General features: G+C 40.6%; 1 protein-coding gene across 1 annotated transcript in view; it reads left to right on the top strand.

The window, feature by feature from the left end:
• Positions 1–17,453, top strand: part of pkd1a (polycystic kidney disease 1a) — a 188,922-nt gene extending 171,469 nt beyond the window's left edge. The window contains exons 44-47 of the mRNA XM_060840959.1: positions 3,644–3,931; positions 5,831–5,965; positions 6,940–7,254; positions 13,880–17,453. Coding sequence (XP_060696942.1) covers positions 3,644–3,931; positions 5,831–5,965; positions 6,940–7,254; positions 13,880–14,491 — 1,350 coding nt within the window. The 3' untranslated portion in view covers positions 14,492–17,453. The remainder of the gene's footprint in view (positions 1–3,643; positions 3,932–5,830; positions 5,966–6,939; positions 7,255–13,879) is intronic.
• The last annotated feature ends 501 nt before the right edge of the window (positions 17,454–17,954 follow it).

Raw genomic sequence — 17,954 nt, forward strand, 5'->3', positions numbered from 1 at the left:
ATAGGGGCATTTAAACAGTCCTTCGATAAAGATATAGATGATGATGGGATAGCATAGGGGGATGGGTTTAGATTAGTTCACAGGTTGGCGCAACATCAAGGGTCGAAGGGCCTGTTCTGTGCTGTATTATTCTATGTTCTATTTTCTATGAAATGAGGGGAAGGCTTGCCATGATGGATTGGGAAAGCACACCAAAAGATTTGAATGTAGACAGACAATGGCTATCATTGGACAATCAATATACATTTCTCCAAGGCACAATTGAAAATGGAAATTGATTGAGGTCAACAAATTAAGTAAACATTTCCAATATATCCAAAAGGAATGGTTTATAAGGATGGCAAGAAAAATGGCAAGGCTGAGGATAGGGAGCAATTTAAAATCCATGAACGGGACAATCAAGAAAGTAGTACTGAAAGCAAGGCACATGTGTGTAGACTGTAAAAGCTTTCTCAGTAAGTGAAAAGTTTAAAAAAAATTAGCAGGTTGGTACTGGCAAATTTATAGTGGAAAACAAGGAAATAGCAGAGAAACTAAACAGTTACTTTCACTCTGTCTTCACACAACATTGGAACAGGAGAAGGCCATTCTTGTCTGATCGACTACTTTAATGCTTTAATTCTAATGATTTACAACCTTCTGAGTAAAATAATTCCTCATCTCAGACTTAAGTGCCATTACCCCGCCCCTTTTTTTGTGCCCCCTAGTGTTAGACTCCCCACTCAGGGGAAGAATCTTGCCTGCATCTACAGCATCTATCCCCTTTAAGTATTTTGTAAGTTTCAATGACATCACTTCAATCATAGGAGCAGAAATTAGGCCATTCAGCTATTGAGTCTATTCCGCCATTCAATTTTGGCTGATAGGTTTCTCAACTCCATTCTCCTGCTTTCTCCCTTTGATACTCAAGATTTATTTATCTCAGTCTTAAATATACTCAATGACCTGACTTCCATAGACTCACCACTCTGGCTGAGGAAGTTTCTCTTTATCTCTGTCCTAAAACTTCTCATTTTTCAAAATTCCAGAGAATATATGTCCACTTTATCCAGCCTCTTTTAGTAGAACTCTTTGAGGATGTTACTAGACAAGTTGATGAGGGTCAAGTGGTGTATATGGATTTCAGCAAGGCATTTGATAAGGTTCCCCATGGTAGGCTTGTTCAGAATGTCAGGAGGAATGGGATATAGGGAAATTTAGCTGTCTGGGTACAGAATTGGCTGGTCCTCAGAAGACAGCGAGTGATAGTGGAAGCAAAGTATTCTGCCTGGAAGTCAGTGGTGAGTGGTGTTCCACAGGGCTCTGTTCTTGGACCTCTACTCTTTGTAATTTTTATTAATGACTTGGATGAGGAGATTGAAGGATGGGTTAGCAAGGTTGCAGACAACACAAAGGTTTAAGGTGTCGTTGACAGTATAGAGGACTGTTGTAGGTTGCAACGTGACATTGACAGGATGCAGAGATGGGCTGAGAGGTGGCAGATGGAGTTCAACCTGGATAAATGCGAAATGTTGCATTTTGGAAGGTTGAACTTGAAAGTTGAGTACAGGATTAAAGGCAGGATTCTTGCAGTGTGGAGGAACAGCGGGATCTTGGGGTGCAGGTACATAGATCCCTTAAAATTGCCATCCAAGTGGACAGGGTTGTTAAGAAAGCATGTGGTGTTTTGGCTTTCATTAACAGGGGGATTGAGTTTAAAAGCCATGAGATCTTGTTGCGGCTCTATAAAACTTTGGTTAGACCGCACTTGGAATACTGTCTCCAGTTCTGGTCACCCTATTATAGGAAAGATGTAGATGTTTTGGAGAGGGTCAGAGGAGGTTTACCAGGATGCTGCCTGGACTGGAGGGCTTATCTTACGAAGAGAGGTTGACTGAGCTCGGACTTTTTTCATTGGAAGAAAGAAGGAAGAGTGGGAACCTAATTGAGGTGTACAAGATAATGAGAGGCATAGATAGACTTGATAGCCAGAGACTTTTACCCAGGGTAGAAATTGTTAACACGAAGGGTCATAGTCTGGTTGGCGGAAAGTATAGAGGGGATGTCAGAGGCGGGTTGATTACGCAGAGAGTTGTGAGAGTATGGAATGCGTTGCCAGCAGCAGTTGTGGAAGCGAGGTCATTGGGGATATTTAAGAGACTGCTGGACATGCATATGGTCACAGAAATTTGAGGGTTCGTACATTAGGTTTACCTTACATGAGGATCAATGGCCAGCACAACATTTTGGGCTGAAGGGCCTGTTCTTTGCTGTATTATTCTATGTTCTAGAACAGTTTGTCATTCTGGGAAAAGAATACAGAAAACCTGTAATATTTCCAAATTTGTTAATTTTACCAATCTGGCTGGGAACTTACATTCTGACAATTTGAGGAGGCTTCAGGAGGACCTGGACAGTCTGAGTGGGCTAGAACATGTCAGTTGGAATGAAGAGGTATGTGTTGAAATATGTGAAGAGGTATGTGAAGAGATGAATATGTGTTGATTCTGCCAAAGTGAATAATAAAACAAAGGCAGAACATTGTGGAATGAAGAGGTATTGGAAAATGTAGGTATCCAAAGGGTGTCTTTGTTCATATGTGATTGAAGTTAGCAGGTAAGTGCAGAAAAAAATTAGGAAGCAGTTACTACATTGGCCTTCGTCGTGAGTGATTTTTACAGGAGTAAAGAGGTCTTACTGCAGTTGTATAGTGCCTTGGTCAGACCTTGGCGAAGAAAGGATATACTTGCCATAGAGGGAGTGCAACGGAGGTTTACCAAATTAATCTCTAGGGTGGCAGGATTGTTTTATAAGGACAAATTAAGGAGATTGGATCTATATTCCTCAGTTTCAAAAAATATGGAGTGGACCTCATTAAAAATTGCATACAGGTCATGGCTGGGTAAATGAAAGTAAGGAATTTCCCCTGGCTGGTGAGTCCAAAACCAGGAGACATAATCTCAGGATAACATGGGTAATTTAAAACTAAATGAGGAGGAATTCCTTTAGTGAAGATGTTGAATCAGGGTGTTTTCGTAGCTTGATCATTACTCTGCTGAAGAGGGGAATTGATCAATTTCTGGAGACTATCAACATCAATAGATGTGGAAATTGTAGGTAAGTGGAGTTGAGGTAGATAATCAGCTATGATCTAATTGAATGACACAGCAGGCTTGATGGACTAAATAGCCACCTTCTGCTCCTAGATAACAAAATGCTTGTAGTGATATTGAGCCATGCAGGATAACATGACGTGGACATTGGAACAGGAAGGTGCACTCAATTAAGACATTTTTCTACATCTCTAGAGTTTTGTGCGTTATCCTTTGTGAATGTATGTTGGTCCACATATTGTCAGAGATTCTTCTGTAATATCAGTCAGATAAACTGGAAGGGTGATCTTAATGTAGTCAGTCATGTATGGATGTGGGGTCATACATGTTCATATCATCTTTGTTAAATACTTGGTTGTCGCTGCTCCTTCAATGTTCTCATTACTGAATTATACCTCACTGGATGAAATACGTTCTGAAATACATTCACCATGTTAAAACGGTGAAGTTGATAGTAAGTTTATCAGCAAAACCTTAAAATTGTGTTATCGGTCTTTTTGTTTTGTTTAGCTATCAATTAAGAAAATGCTTCACTATTTGCTTCCTTGCAGATTTTCCTCATGCTCTTCGTTCTTTACTTCACCGTTACCGAATTGGTGTTGATCAGCCGCAGGGGCAAATCTTACTTTCTTCAGTTCTGGAACTATCTGCACTGGTGCATCATTATTCTCAGTATCTGTTGTGTGGTTCTGCATCTGAAATGTGCCAGAATTGGCGACAAGCAGTGGGCAATATTTCGTTCCAGTCCAAACAGCTTCACCAACTTCTATGAGATGGCATACTTGAGCTACGTATTCACCAGTGTGACTGCCACCCTCCTTTTTCTGCTAACCATTAAGGTATGATCCAGAGAAACTTTGGCCTGAAACTAATGTTCATTCATAAATATTACAAGCATTGCAAACCTTTAGGTTCAACTCACTGATACTATGTAAGGTGACCTCCACTTTGGTTGACTGGAGCTACGGCACATTGGAAAGAATAATGTGACTGTATTATTCAAACACCAGGTGAAAGAAAGGAGGGATGCCCATCATATATCCAAAGAACAAATTTATGGTACCATCTACCCCCACCCCACCACCAATCAATTGCAAAGCCATCACATTACTGTATTTAATTGCAGTCCTAAGGGACTATTCTGACTAACATACTATGGCACAGCCCAGAAGGAAGCCATTCATCTCAGCACACCTGAGCAAATGTCAGCCTCTTGGAAGAACTTGACATAGCCTATAATATCTTTCCCTTCAAGTACATTTCTCATTCCCTTTTGAAAGTTACTATTAGCTGTGCTTCCTACAGCTTTTCAGGAAAGTTATTTCAGATCATAAGTATTAAACATTTTGTGGTAATTGATCATGTTACTTCACCCAGTTTAGTCCATAATCCCACTATCCCAACCTTTTGACCATCTTAGCAGAATTGTTTGTGTTCACAATATTTAATGTCTTCTATATTTGTGTAATGACCCCCGTTAACTCACCCTCTTAGAAGGCTTAATGTCCTCAGATTCTCTCATGTTTTCTCATCCTAAAACAAGATCTGGGAATTTGTTGAGTGAAAATGGTTTGCAGACAGGTTCCTAGGAATTTGGGCATCACTGGCAAGGTCAGTGTTTGTTGCCAGTCTCTATTTGGTTGCTTGGTCATTTCAGAGGGCAATTAAGAGTCAACAAATTGCTGTAGGCCAGACCAATTAGGATAGCAGATTTCCTTCCCTAAAGAGATGGATTTTTTTTATTACAAGCAGCAATGGTTTTCATGATCACCATTACTAAGACTAGCTTTCAACTCCAGATTTATTTGCACTTGCCATAATGGGATTTTTAACCATTCCCCAGGGTGCTAAACCAGGCCTCTGCATTACTAGTCAAGGACACTATTCCATCTCCTATCGCCCTCTATGGGTCTCAGTTGATTAAATTCATTCTTCTCAGTTTCACTTTGAATATCCAGTAATAAAGTTACTTCAAAAGTGAATGATGCTTCTAATTATAGCAAAATTTATTTTTCTTACGCAGTGTATATTCATATGAATGCCTTATCATTTGGAAAGTGTCGAAACTGTGATCCATATGTTTTTGTTAGACAACAGCATTAGATGATATGGATAAAGTTTAGATACCCTGATCTAAGGAAAGATATACTGACAGTGCAGAGAAGGTTCACTAGTTGATATGAGGTAAGGAGGGACTGTTTTATGAGGAGAGCTTGAGAAGGTTGGACCTGCTGTCACTGGAGTTTAGAAGAATGAGAGGCAACCTTATAAAATCTTAGGAGATTCTTGGGGAAGATGTAGAAAGGTTATTTCCCCTTGTCTAATCTCAAAAGTAAGAGGTTGCCCAATTAAGACAGATGTGGAAGAACTATGTTGAGGGTAGTGAATCTGTGGAATTCTTTACCTTTTGAGAGGCTGAGATAGACAGATCTTTAACTAATAAGAGAATTGAGAGTCCTGGGGGGAGCAAATGATCAGAACAGCAATGATCTCATTGCATAATGGAGCAATTGCAATGAGCTGAAATGCGCACTTCTGCTCCTACAACTTGTGGTCCTGTAGCAAATCAGCAACTGCCTAATTGAATGGTGGGAAGGCTTGAGAGGCTGAATGCCTCTAACTCTTGCTCCCACCCAGAAACTAGTCCAATTATTCATTTGAAACATTTGTTAGTAACTTGAAATGGATTAAATCAGAATTAATTAAAACTTATTTTCTGGTTTCTACGGAAAAATTAGGCTGCTCGACAACTGCGGTTTATCAGAAAGTGGTCCATCTTTGGGAAAACACTGTATAATTCTGCAAAGGAACTGATGGTAATTGGTGCAACATTGGTTGGTCTTGCCCTTGCCTACGCACAGATTGGTTACTTGGTATGTATTTCATTATACATGTTGACTATATCTATATTACTTGCCACAATTGGCAACTATTTCTTTAGCTGCCAAAGCCCTAAGCTCTGGAATTCACTGAGCTGTCTCTATATTTGATATTTCTTAAGAAAACACATAGCTTTGATCAAGATTTTGTTGTAGTATTCATACCTCAGTGTAAAATGTTGAATAGGTTCCTGTGAAGCACATTGGGATGTGCTGTCTGCACACCAGGTCTAGGGATTGGGAAGGAACGTTGCCAGCAGGTTTGGACAATATAGGGGGTTGACGACAAGTCGCAAGGGGTCTGAGTGTAGGGATGTGGTAAAAAGGCAGGCCAAGCACACAAATTGTTAAAATTTAAAAGTGAAATGGAGATCTTGGGAGCATTAAAAAGGAAAGTACCTCCTGGCTAAAATACTTGCGCTTTATGAATATGCAATGGAAACAAAGCTATGACATCATTAGTCTTTGCAAGATATTTTTAGGGCAGTGGCTCTGTGTAGAAATATGCACATATTATTTCGGAAAAAAAAACCCTTGCTGATTAATGTCAGTTCCTTATGTCATTTTAAGTACTGTGGCATCTAGGAAATTAATATTTTCCTTGCATGTCATGTCTTAAAGTTTAGTTGAGTTGGTAATTATTGATGAATTCTTTTCAAATTGCTTCTGAGAGTCCTAATATCACATCTGTCAAACAAATAGTGATATTAACTTTTGTCATCTCATAAAAGGGTTAGAATGAAGTAAATAGGCCCTGAAAATCAAGTAGTAGCCCTTGGAGTTGGGGAAGGGAGAGACTATATGTTACAGTTGATTTGGGATCTATGAGGGGGGAGGTGGGGCTTCAGTTTTAACATGTCATCTCAGTGCAGCCTCGGCAGCAAAAAGCAGCAGCGTATTTCATTTGGAGAATATGTTGCCAGGAACAGGCAGAATGATCTCTGAAAATTTGATTCTCTCTCGCTCAGGTTTTTTCTGCTAACCTTGATGACTTCAAGACATTTGGAAGCAGCATTCTTTCCCTGTTTGCTGTGATTGAAAAAGGAGTTTGCTTCAAGCAGTGCCTCTTTGCGTACCCAAATCTCTGCTATGTATACTACACCAGTTACATCACCATTGAGGTATGGATTGTACTGCGACTGTTTGCGGTGGTACTCATTCAGAATTACAAAACAATGAAGTTGGAGATGTACAGGCCTGCAGTTGAACCACAAGACTACGAGCTGGTGGAATTATTCGTCAAAAGGCTGAAGATGTGGATTGGTATAAGCAAAGAGAAAGAAGTAAGTGTGCAGTCTTTGAATGCTTGGGCCAATTTTTATCTGGTAAAAGACAGGATTGTGGAGTATCTAATCTTACAAGGGCAACACAACTTCCTATTAATTGCTTTTGTCAAAAGCTCCCATTGGTTGCTGTCTCAAGTTGCGTGAATTGTGATTGTATCATCTGACCTGCAGTATGACATGTCATTATCCTCTGACATTCATAGAAGCCCTACAGTGTGGAAACAGGCCATTAGGCCCAACAAATTCATACCTATCCTCTGAACAGTAACCCACCCAGACCCATTCCCCTACTCTAAAGGTTACATTTCCCCTGACTAATGCACTGGGTTGGAGGATTTGAGCTATGTGGAGAGGTTGAACAGGCTGTGGCTGTTTTCCGTGGAGCATCGGAGGCTGAAGAAGTATTGATGCATTCTTTTCAAATTGCTTATGGAGGTTGATAAAACCATGAGAGTCATGGATAGAGTAAATAGACAAAATCTTTTCCCTGGGGTGGGGGAGTCCAGAACTCGAGGGCATAGGTTTAGGGTGAAAGGGGAAAGATATAAAAAAGACCTAAGGGGCAACTTTTTCACTCAGAGGGTAGTACGTTTATGGAATGAGCTGCCAGAGGAAGTGGTGGAGGTTGGTACAATTGCAACATTTAAAAGGCATCTGGATGGGTATAGGAAGGGTTTAGAGGGGTATGGGCTGGGTACTGGCAAATGGGACTAGATTAGGTTAGGATATCTGGTCAACATGGATGAGTTTGCCTGAAGGGTCTGTTTCCGTGCTGTACGTCTCTATGACTATTGTTTGGGACTTCCATGTGCATTACATATGTTTATTAACGTGCCAATTTCCTAAGAAATGTATTCTCCTATCCCTACCCTTCCAGTGAGTCCAGTTTGTGCCAGTGTCAATGTATGGACAGCTGATGGGAGGAACCCAAGTGTAACCACCTCCTCCTGTGCTGTTCCAAAGGACTGACTATCAACAATTTTTGTCCAGGAGCAAAGCTGAATGCAGGAGACTTGCTGCACCTCCCTCTCTTCTCCCCATCAACCCCACCCCACCCCCACCCCCCACCCCCCATGCCTGCCTCCAACTCTTTCCCTCCCCACCACCACTACTGCATGCTTAAATTTATTTTAATTGTATTGATAATAAGATAATTTGTCCCCTTGAACACCAACTCTCCTTCATAAGCACAACTCGGTCAATTAATACTGTATGGAAATGCATCAGGGCAAGCCATTGCAGGTGCCCTGACTTCAGCCACGAAGGGTTAAAAATAGATTATAAATATTGAATTTTCCTAGTGATTCAATTACTGTGTTGCTGTAGATTTTAGTGGACACCGAATAACATTCCTATCTGTTTATTTCTCAACTCAGAAGAGAGGACCCTTAACAATCAGTGAATCAATTGAGGCTCTTGAGAAAAAAAAAACAAACTGGTGTTGTGGTGGAGGTTTTTAAAGGGTTTGATGGAATAATCAAAGAAAATATTTCCATTTATGATACTGGAGCACAAGTCTCAGAGTCATTTAGCACAAACAGACTTGTCAGTCCAACTCATCCATGGTAATCAAGTTTCCCCAAACTAAAAACTCATCCCATTTGCCTGCATTTGGTCTATACACCTCTAAAGTTTTCTTATTTATGTACCTGTCCCACATCTACCACTTTCTTTGGCAGTTTTTTCCACATACAAAAGTTTTCCCTCGAGTCTCTTTTAAATCTTATCCCTCTCACCTTAAAAATAAGCCCTCCAGTTTTGATCTCCCTCACCCTAGAGAAAAGACCTTTGTTATTCACCTTATTAATGCCCCTCATAATGTTATAAACATCTACAAGGACCCCTTAACCTCTCATGCTCCAGTAAAAAGAGTCCTTCCTTATAACTCAAACCCTCTCATCCCAGCAACATTCTGGTAAAACTTCCCTGAACCCTCTCCTATTTAGTAATATCGTTCCTATAGCAGGGCAACCAGAACTGTACACAGTACTTCAGAAGTGGCCTCACCAACGTCTTATACAACTGCAACATGACATTCCAACTCATATACTCAATGGTCTAAGCAATGGAGGCAAGTGTACTAAATGCCATCTTAACAACGCTGGGACACAACAAAGGACTATGTACCTGAATCCCTAAGTCTCTCTGATCAACAATACTACCCAGGGCTCTACATTAACTGTATAAATCCTGCCCTTGTCCACTTTACCAAAATGCAACATCTCGCATTTATCCAAATTAAACTCATCTTGCTACCCATTGGCCCAATTGATCAAGGTCCCTTTGTAATCTTAGATAACCTTCTTCACGGTCAGCTCAACACCAATTTTGGCGTCATCCACACACTCACTAATCATGCCTCATATATTCTCATCCAAATCATTTTATATAAATGACAAACAATGGTGGACTCAGCACCGATCCTTGCAGAACACCACTGGCCTCCGGTCTGAGAAACAACTCTCCACTACCACCCTCTGTCTCCTCCCATCAAACCAATTCTATATACTGTTGACAAGCTCTCCCAAATCCCATGTGATCTAACTTTACCAACCGGCCTACCATGCAGAACCTTAACAAAGGCAAGATGGTCACTTAAAAATACAAGCTGGATAACTCCCATCAAATCTTTGAATTATTTTAAACACATCAAAGGTAAGTGATGTAATGGCACTGTCACTGGACTAGCAATCCTGAGGACTACGTCATCGATTAGATTAGTTTTTTTAGATTTCCTGCAGTGTGGAACCAGGCCCTTTGGCCCAACCAGTCCACACCAACTCTCTGAAGAGCAACCCATCCAGTCCCATTCCCCTGACGAATGCACCTAACACTACGGGCAATTTCCCATGGCCAATTCACCTAACCTGCATATGTTTGGACTGTGGGAGGAAACCGGAGCACCCGGAGGAAACCCACGCAGACAGTGGGAGAATGTGCAAACTCTACACAGACAGTTGCCTGAGGCGGGAATTGAACCCGGGTCTCTGGTGCTGTGAGACATCAGTGCTAACCACTGAGCCACCGTGCCGCCCCATCATATTCTGCGGACCTGGGTTTGAATCTAATCCGGAAAGTAGGTAAAATTCCAAGTTTGAAAAATCTGCAATTCAAAATCCAATAATAACCCTTCAACCTGTCAATCATCATAAAAGCCCATCTAGTTCACCAATGCCCTTTTTAGGGAAGGAAATCTTGCCTGGTCTGGTCTACATCGGATTCCAGACCCACAGTAATACAGTTGATTCTCAAAATGCCAAAGTGTCTCAAAGGAGTGGATCATCTGACATTAACCTCAGCACCAGAAATGAGACTGTCAAACTCAGTCTCGTTGACCCTGAAAAGCAGAATCTTACTCCAATGTCATGGCCCGGCATATTCCCCCACTATTACCGTCATGCCTGGAGTGACATCAGGCATGTATAAAAACATGGAGAAAGTGAGGACTGCCGATGCTGGAGATTAGAGTTCAGAGTGTGATGCTGGAACAGCACAGCAGGTCAAGCAGCATCCAAGGAGCAAGAGAATCGGCATTTTGGGTAAAAGCCCTTCATCAGGGACGTGTAAAAATGTGTCAACTTGAAGTCCGAAACAGGACTATTTGTGCTGTAAACCTGATAAGCGGCTGGAGGTAAACAGAGCTAAGCACTTGCACAAAACCAATAAGTCTGATTGAAGCTATATGGTCCTGCCACATCCAGACTAAATGAATGGTAGTGGACAATTGAACAATTCACTGGAGGTGGCAATGGCACTATTAACCCCATTCTCAATGACCCCATTCTCAATGATTTGGGAGCCCAGGGCAGTGTAAAAGTCAAAGCTGAAGTACTTGCATCCATCTTCAGCCAGAAGTGCCAAGCAGATGATCCAGCACAGCGTTCTCCAGGCGTCTTCAGCATCAGAGATGTCAGCTTGCAGCCAATCCCATTCACACCATACGAAATTAAGAAATGCCTGAACACTGGATACTGCAAAGCCAATAGGCCCTGACAATATTCTGACTAAAATGTGCTCCACAACTTGCCACACCCCTTCGCCAAGTTGTTCGACTACAGTTAAAACACTGGCATCAATCCAACCATATGGAAATTCCCTAAATATGTCCTAAACACTAAAAGAAGAAAAGATCCAACCTTGCCAATTACATCAATTTATCAGTAAAGTGATGTAAGGGGTCACTAACAGTGCTATGAAACAGCATTTGCATATCAACAATCTGCTTATTGACGCTCACTCAATAAAACTAGTCAGGAATCAGAGGGAGAATTGTATGCTGAACGGAGTCATACTAACACAGCGGAGGATGGGTGTGGATGACAGAGGTCAGTCATCCCTTCCCAAAAACATCACTACAAGAGTTTATCAGGGAATATTTTAGATTCTCCCATCTTAAACTACCTCATCAATGACTTTCGTCCATAGTGAGATTAGACGTAGGGGTGTTTGCTGATGATTACTCTATGTTCAACACCATTCACAATTCCTTCAATACTGAAGCAACCCATGTCCAATTGCAGCAAGATCGAGACATTTTCCAGGCTTGAGCTGAAAAAAGTGGCAAGTAACATTCATGCCATGTAAGCGCCAGGTAATGACTGTCTCTAACAAGAGAATTTAACCTTTGTCCTGTGACATTGTGGTATGACCATCACTGAATCCCCCACTGTCAACACCCAGAGGATTTACACTGACCAGAAACTGAACTAGCCATATAAATACAGTGGCTGGAAGAGCAGGTCATATGCTAGAAATCCTGCAGTGAATTACTCACCTGCAGATTCCCAAAATCAATTCACCATCTACAAGGCACAAATCAGCAGTGTGATGGAAAACGTTGCACTTCATTGGATGAGTGCAGCTCCAATGATACTCAAAAAGCTTGACACCACCACTCTCAGTTTCCACTATAAGCAGCCCACCATTCTGACTTGGGAGTATATTGCTGTTCTGTCACTGGGTCAAAATCCTGGAACCACTTATCATATGGTGGGCTTAAATAGTCTTACACCCTACTTAAACCAAACTGACCACAGCAGTTCAAAAAGACAGCTCACCACAACTTTGCAAGGGCAATTAGAGCTGTGCAATCACAAAGATTATATTCCTGGAATAAGAAAAATAAAAGTAAAATTACCTTTCAATCTTCCGTACTCAAAGGAATAATTAAAGTATGGAATTTGCAACAATTAGGAGTTGTTGTAGGACATAGTATTAATGCATTTTTGGGAGGTTAGAAAAATACGTGACGGGGAAAGGAATCGGTGGGTACACTGTTGCAGTGAGATGCTGAAGGGTGGGAGAAGTTCTTTTGTGGAGCTTAAGCATATACCAGTTGGACTGAGTGTCCTTTTACTGCATCCTTATATTTAAAAGTCAATATCATAAAAATCCACTTCTGGTAAAATTGGCAACAATCAATTCTGGGCTGTATATTTTTGGCTTTGACAACTGAACAAAGTTTGAAAAAACAACTTGAAGCCAAGGAACAAACAAAAAGTGAAGAAAGGTACTAGAGATCCGTCAGGATCTGGTGGAGAAAAGACAGTCATCTCACATTTACCTAGAACATTTACCTGCCTTTTCCACTTCCAGATATTGTATTTTTCAAGAATTGTTCTTGTTTCATATTGGGAGCTATGTATCTATTTTTAAAAATTAACATTTTCTTCATAAGCTATTTGTTGCATAATGCACTTTAAATTATTCAATATTAAACAGCAGAATTTTAATACAATTGTATAAGTTGTCACTTTCAAAAGAACTGATGGCCGCATCTGTGATTTCCTGTTCTGTTGGTACTTAAGTGTATCCTTGTGCATCGGTAATACATGAAATATAGGCAGTTTATCTCTATTACTTATAATCATTCCCCTGATGCAATTATATTGGAATGAAGTATTTTCTCATTTGTCTATTGCTGCAACAGCACCACCTACAGCCAATGAGACAGATTGCAACAAAAAATCAGAAATTGCTGGAGAAACTCAGCAGGTCTGAGAGGATGCTGCCAAACCTGAATTTCTCTCGGAATTTGTTTTTGTTTGTTCCATATCTACAACATCCCCAGTTCTTTGTTTTATTATAGACCGATTGCAGGTTTTTTTTTGCTGAGAGCAGAGATGATGATAATCATAGAAACGAGACAGCAGTGGGAAAAGTCAATAGGTACATGTTGGGATAATTAGAGCACTTTATATGTTAAACAAAGGCTGGATCTTCATAGACCCTTTCACCAAGTCAGGAAGTTCCTAAGTGCTTTGCAACCAGCAAAGTATTAATTGAAGTGTAGTCACTGTTGCAATGTAGGAAAAATTACACCTGGTTTACACACAGAAATTCCCATAAGTAGGAAAGCAAAAATAGATAATGTGTCTGAGTGATGTTGGTATATCAGGCAGGACTGTTAGGAGAAGCCCCATATCCTTCTTTGGAATAGTACCTTGGGATCTTTTACATCTTCCTAAGAAGTCTTGGTTTAAAGTGGATCAGACAGCGTTCCTTATTACTGCAATGGGAACATTAGCCTGGATATGGTGATCAGGTTCCTGTGGTGGGAAATTGAGTTTTCTTTATTTATTTTCACGTAATCTAATAATTAGTTCTTTTTCCCCTTTTACAGTTCCGCCATAAAGTCAAATTTGAAGGAATGGTTTCCTTACCTTCCCAATCTTCTAGAGATTCAAAATCAACCAATCTCCACACAGCCAGCACCATCTCTGATATCTCTTCATCTTCCACTTCAAGCGTTTCCATTCCAGTGGACACTTTTCCTCTTGTCAGTCCAAACAAAGTGACACAAATTGAGATAAATATTCACCGACTGGTTCCACTGTTCGAAACCCTGCTTGAACAGTTTGACAGAGTAAACATGGCGACAGAGGATGTCTACCAGATTGAATGCAAACTGAGAAATGTCCAGGACAGAATGCACCAGAAGAAGATTAACAAAAAGGCTGAAGAGTTATTTGCAGCATACAGCCGGATCAAAGTCCGGAGACAGGGTGACGATCTCCATTCATCCCTTTGGAACTCGAGAGGTAATACAAGGACAAATAACACAGGTGGCACTCAGGATGGGCAACAGCCTGGAAATATCCCATTAGCAGAAGACAGTACAAAGCAGGGCCTCCGACGGAAAGGGCCTCATCCACCTCGAAGGAAGTCTAAAACTTCAGACAAGAAGTGGCAGCGCAGAGCTTCAGATGATCAAACACCTCAAAGCAGTGAGTGAGTAGGGCTTAGAATCTTACAGCACAGAGGTCATGCAGCCCATCATGGCCTGTGCCAGCACTCTGAAAGGGCTACGAATGAGTCCTTGTCTACTAATGGCTCTGTTAATTGACTAGTTTTCTTACTAAAACAAGAAAGAGATCAACAAATGGCACTGGCATCCTAGAAAAGTGATGAGCAAAGAACTACACGGGGCCAACAAAGCTGCTCAGTAAATGTGCTTTGGTTTTGCCAGAAGAATTTTTAAAGAATGAGATTGAGAATGTTGCTGCTTGAAGCAAGGACAGATATAAGTGAACATTTCACACCTGAGTATAACCACCATGATCTGGGGACACTGCAGGGCACCACAGACCAGTTATTTGTCAGACATGGTGCAGCAGGCCCTTAAAAAGGATGGATATTTTAAAAAAGAGTTTACTTTATATGTATTAACAAGCACTTTAATTGAGGACAGCTCAGAAGGAGAGATTGTACAAATTTGCTTTTTGTTGCCATGCACTTAAAAGGTGCACTTATTTAAAAAAAAAGCTGTTTTAATTACTTAATTTTGAATTAACTTCAGTTGATCATTGAAAAATGTCAGAGCACACAATTAATTTTACGAGTCAGTATTTTTGCTTAAGTTTCAGTAGATCAGTTCTGTTACAGAATGTAATATGGAAATTTTGTGTTGACTTTAAACTGTAAATAGAATTTTCAATGAAACTAACATCATCCCAGCACTGCGACTAGGAAACAGATTAAGTATTATAAAATGCACATAAATCACAAACATGTTGACATACCATATACCCATATCTGAAACTAGTAGCAATCGTAAAGTTAACTTACTACTCATCTTATTATAAAGAGTATGCTGGACAGAAAAATATGATTAAATACCACAACATTCAAAGCAATAATGCCTATAAAAACAGAACATAGATTATCACCCTGCAGGTACTGTTGAAGAAAACATTTTATGGAAAGAAAATGAACAAATTAGAATCAGATACCCGATTCTGAACTCTTGACAGCAAGGGTGCTTTTGACTATGTGTGGCATTCAAGGAGCCCAAATAAATTTGAATCAGATAGAAAACTGTCCGCTGGTTAGAGTCATACCCAATATACACAAAGTTTGCTGTTGCTGGTAGTCAGCCATCTCAGCTCCAGAACATTTTGAAGGAGGTCCTCACAGTAGCATCCCAGACTCCACCATCTGCAGCTGCTTTTTATTTACTTTCTTCCCCCCCCCCACTCCATCATAAGGTCAGGAGTAGGGATGCTTACCAATTATTGCACAATGTTCAGCACCTTTCATGACTCCTCAGATATTGAAGCAGTGTGTCCCCTTTTGCAGTAAGACCTGGACAATATTCCAGGCCCAAGCTGACAAGTAGTAAGTAACATGCAACCCACACATACATTTGACCCACATATGCCAGGCAGTGACCCTTTCCAACAAGGTAGAGTCTGTCCATTGTCTCTTGACATTTAGTGGGGAAATTCAGAGATTGTAATATCATTATCAATAGCCTGGAAAAGTAAATATTGACCAGAAACTGGACTATAAACAAACAACAATATAACTACAAGAATAGGTCAGAGGCTAGGAACCCTGCAACAAATAACGCAGTCCTGATTCCTCAAAGCCTGTCTACTATCTACACGGCACAGGTCAGGACAGTGATAGAATACTCCACATTCACTAGAATGAGTGCAGCTCCAATAACAATCAAGAAACACAATACCATCCAGAACAGAGCAGTCCCATTTGATTCATACCACATCAATAATTCACTCCCTCCATCACTGATGCACTGCAGCAGGAGTGTTTATGATCTACAAGATGCACTGCAGGAATTATTTGACAGCATTGGGGTCGCACGGTGGCTCAATGGTTAGCACTGTTGCCTCTCAGCACCAGGGACCCGGGTTCCACTCCTGCCTCGGGCGACTGTCTGTGTGGAGTTTGCACGTTCTCCCCGTGTCTGCATGGGTTTCTTCCAGCTTCTCCGATTTCCTCCCACAGTCCATAGCTGTGCAGGTCAGGTGAATTGGCTATGCTAAATCACCCATAGTGTTAGCTGCATTAGTCAGAGGAAATGGGTCTGGGTGGGTTACGCTTCGGAGGGTCGTTGTGGACTTGTTGGGCCGAAGGGCCTGTTTCCACACTGTAAGGGATCTAATCTAATCTAAAACAATGACTGCTACCATTCAACCACTAAAGGGACAAGAGCAGTTCCCCTTCAAGCCACTTGGAATTCTGACTTAGAAACATATTGTTGTCACTTACTGGTCACTGGGACAAAATCCTGCAATTCTATCCCTAACGACATTGTGGATCTCCCTACAGCAGACTGTATGGATTTAAGAAGGCAACTCATTAACATCACGAGGGCAACAAGGGATAGGCAATAAATATTGTGGTTGTGGTAGATGAGGTACCCAACACATCTGTTTCTAACAGCATGGGAAAGCTTACACGAGGATGTTGTTGCACTGTAGGCCAGTATTTAGTGAATAGATTGTTATAAGCCGATGTCATTGAGAACAGGGCTCTCTGACCACAAGAATGAGGTACTCTCACTGATAGCAAACAAAAGGAATAGATGGATTCCTTCACTGGTGCAAACATCCTTGCAGGACTTGGGATAACCATGGACTCAAATGCAGGCACCTCAAAGGCTGCAAACTGGATGCAATTCTGCTTTGGCTGGGAGCCAAGTACATCTTTTTAGTATTTCGCTGGTGCAAAGGATTCTTTCATAATCATATAACATTTAAAGATGTAGGAAAAATGCACTAGCTTAAGGCCCTGGTATTAGAATTCCAATGTTCATTTATCAATTTAGTCGCTGTACAAAGTTGCCATTGTCTGAAGATCCATTCCTTTGAATCATCAGTAGACAGTATTAATGTAGGATTACAAATGTAAATAATCGTAGTCTTTATGCCAGAAACATTTCTGATGCACTGAAGGACAATGTCAATAAAGTTTTGACTGATCAAATTAGTTTGTTAGTAGATCTGTTTTGAATGCCTTTTTGGAAAATACAAAATAATTTCATCTCTCAAAATGTTTAACTGTGACATATACAGATTGAAATATGAAAATAGAAGTGGTATAGCATTAATTTTTAAACATTTTTCTTTTTGTTACAGGATACAAGTTTTTATTTTATTAATTTACACAGACTGTTCAATATTCTGGGTGAACTTTTCCAGCCACTCTTTTCTGATGAAAGGTCACTGACCTGAAACATCAATTGCTTCTTTCTCCATATACTGTGCATAACCTGCTGAGTATTTCCAACACTTCGTTTTTGCAACTTTTTTTTTGTAACATTTAACTAAACTTCATTGTTCGTGCATGCCTGAATGAGATCTCCCTACCCAACTCCCAAAAACCATTTCTATGGAGCAGTGACTTCAAACCTCTGTAATTATTACTCATCACTAGTTCAGTTTACAATTGGG

This window comes from Hemiscyllium ocellatum, chromosome 20 (assembly GCF_020745735.1).
Source record: "Hemiscyllium ocellatum isolate sHemOce1 chromosome 20, sHemOce1.pat.X.cur, whole genome shotgun sequence".
In the NCBI taxonomy this organism is placed as follows: domain Eukaryota; kingdom Metazoa; phylum Chordata; class Chondrichthyes; order Orectolobiformes; family Hemiscylliidae; genus Hemiscyllium; species Hemiscyllium ocellatum.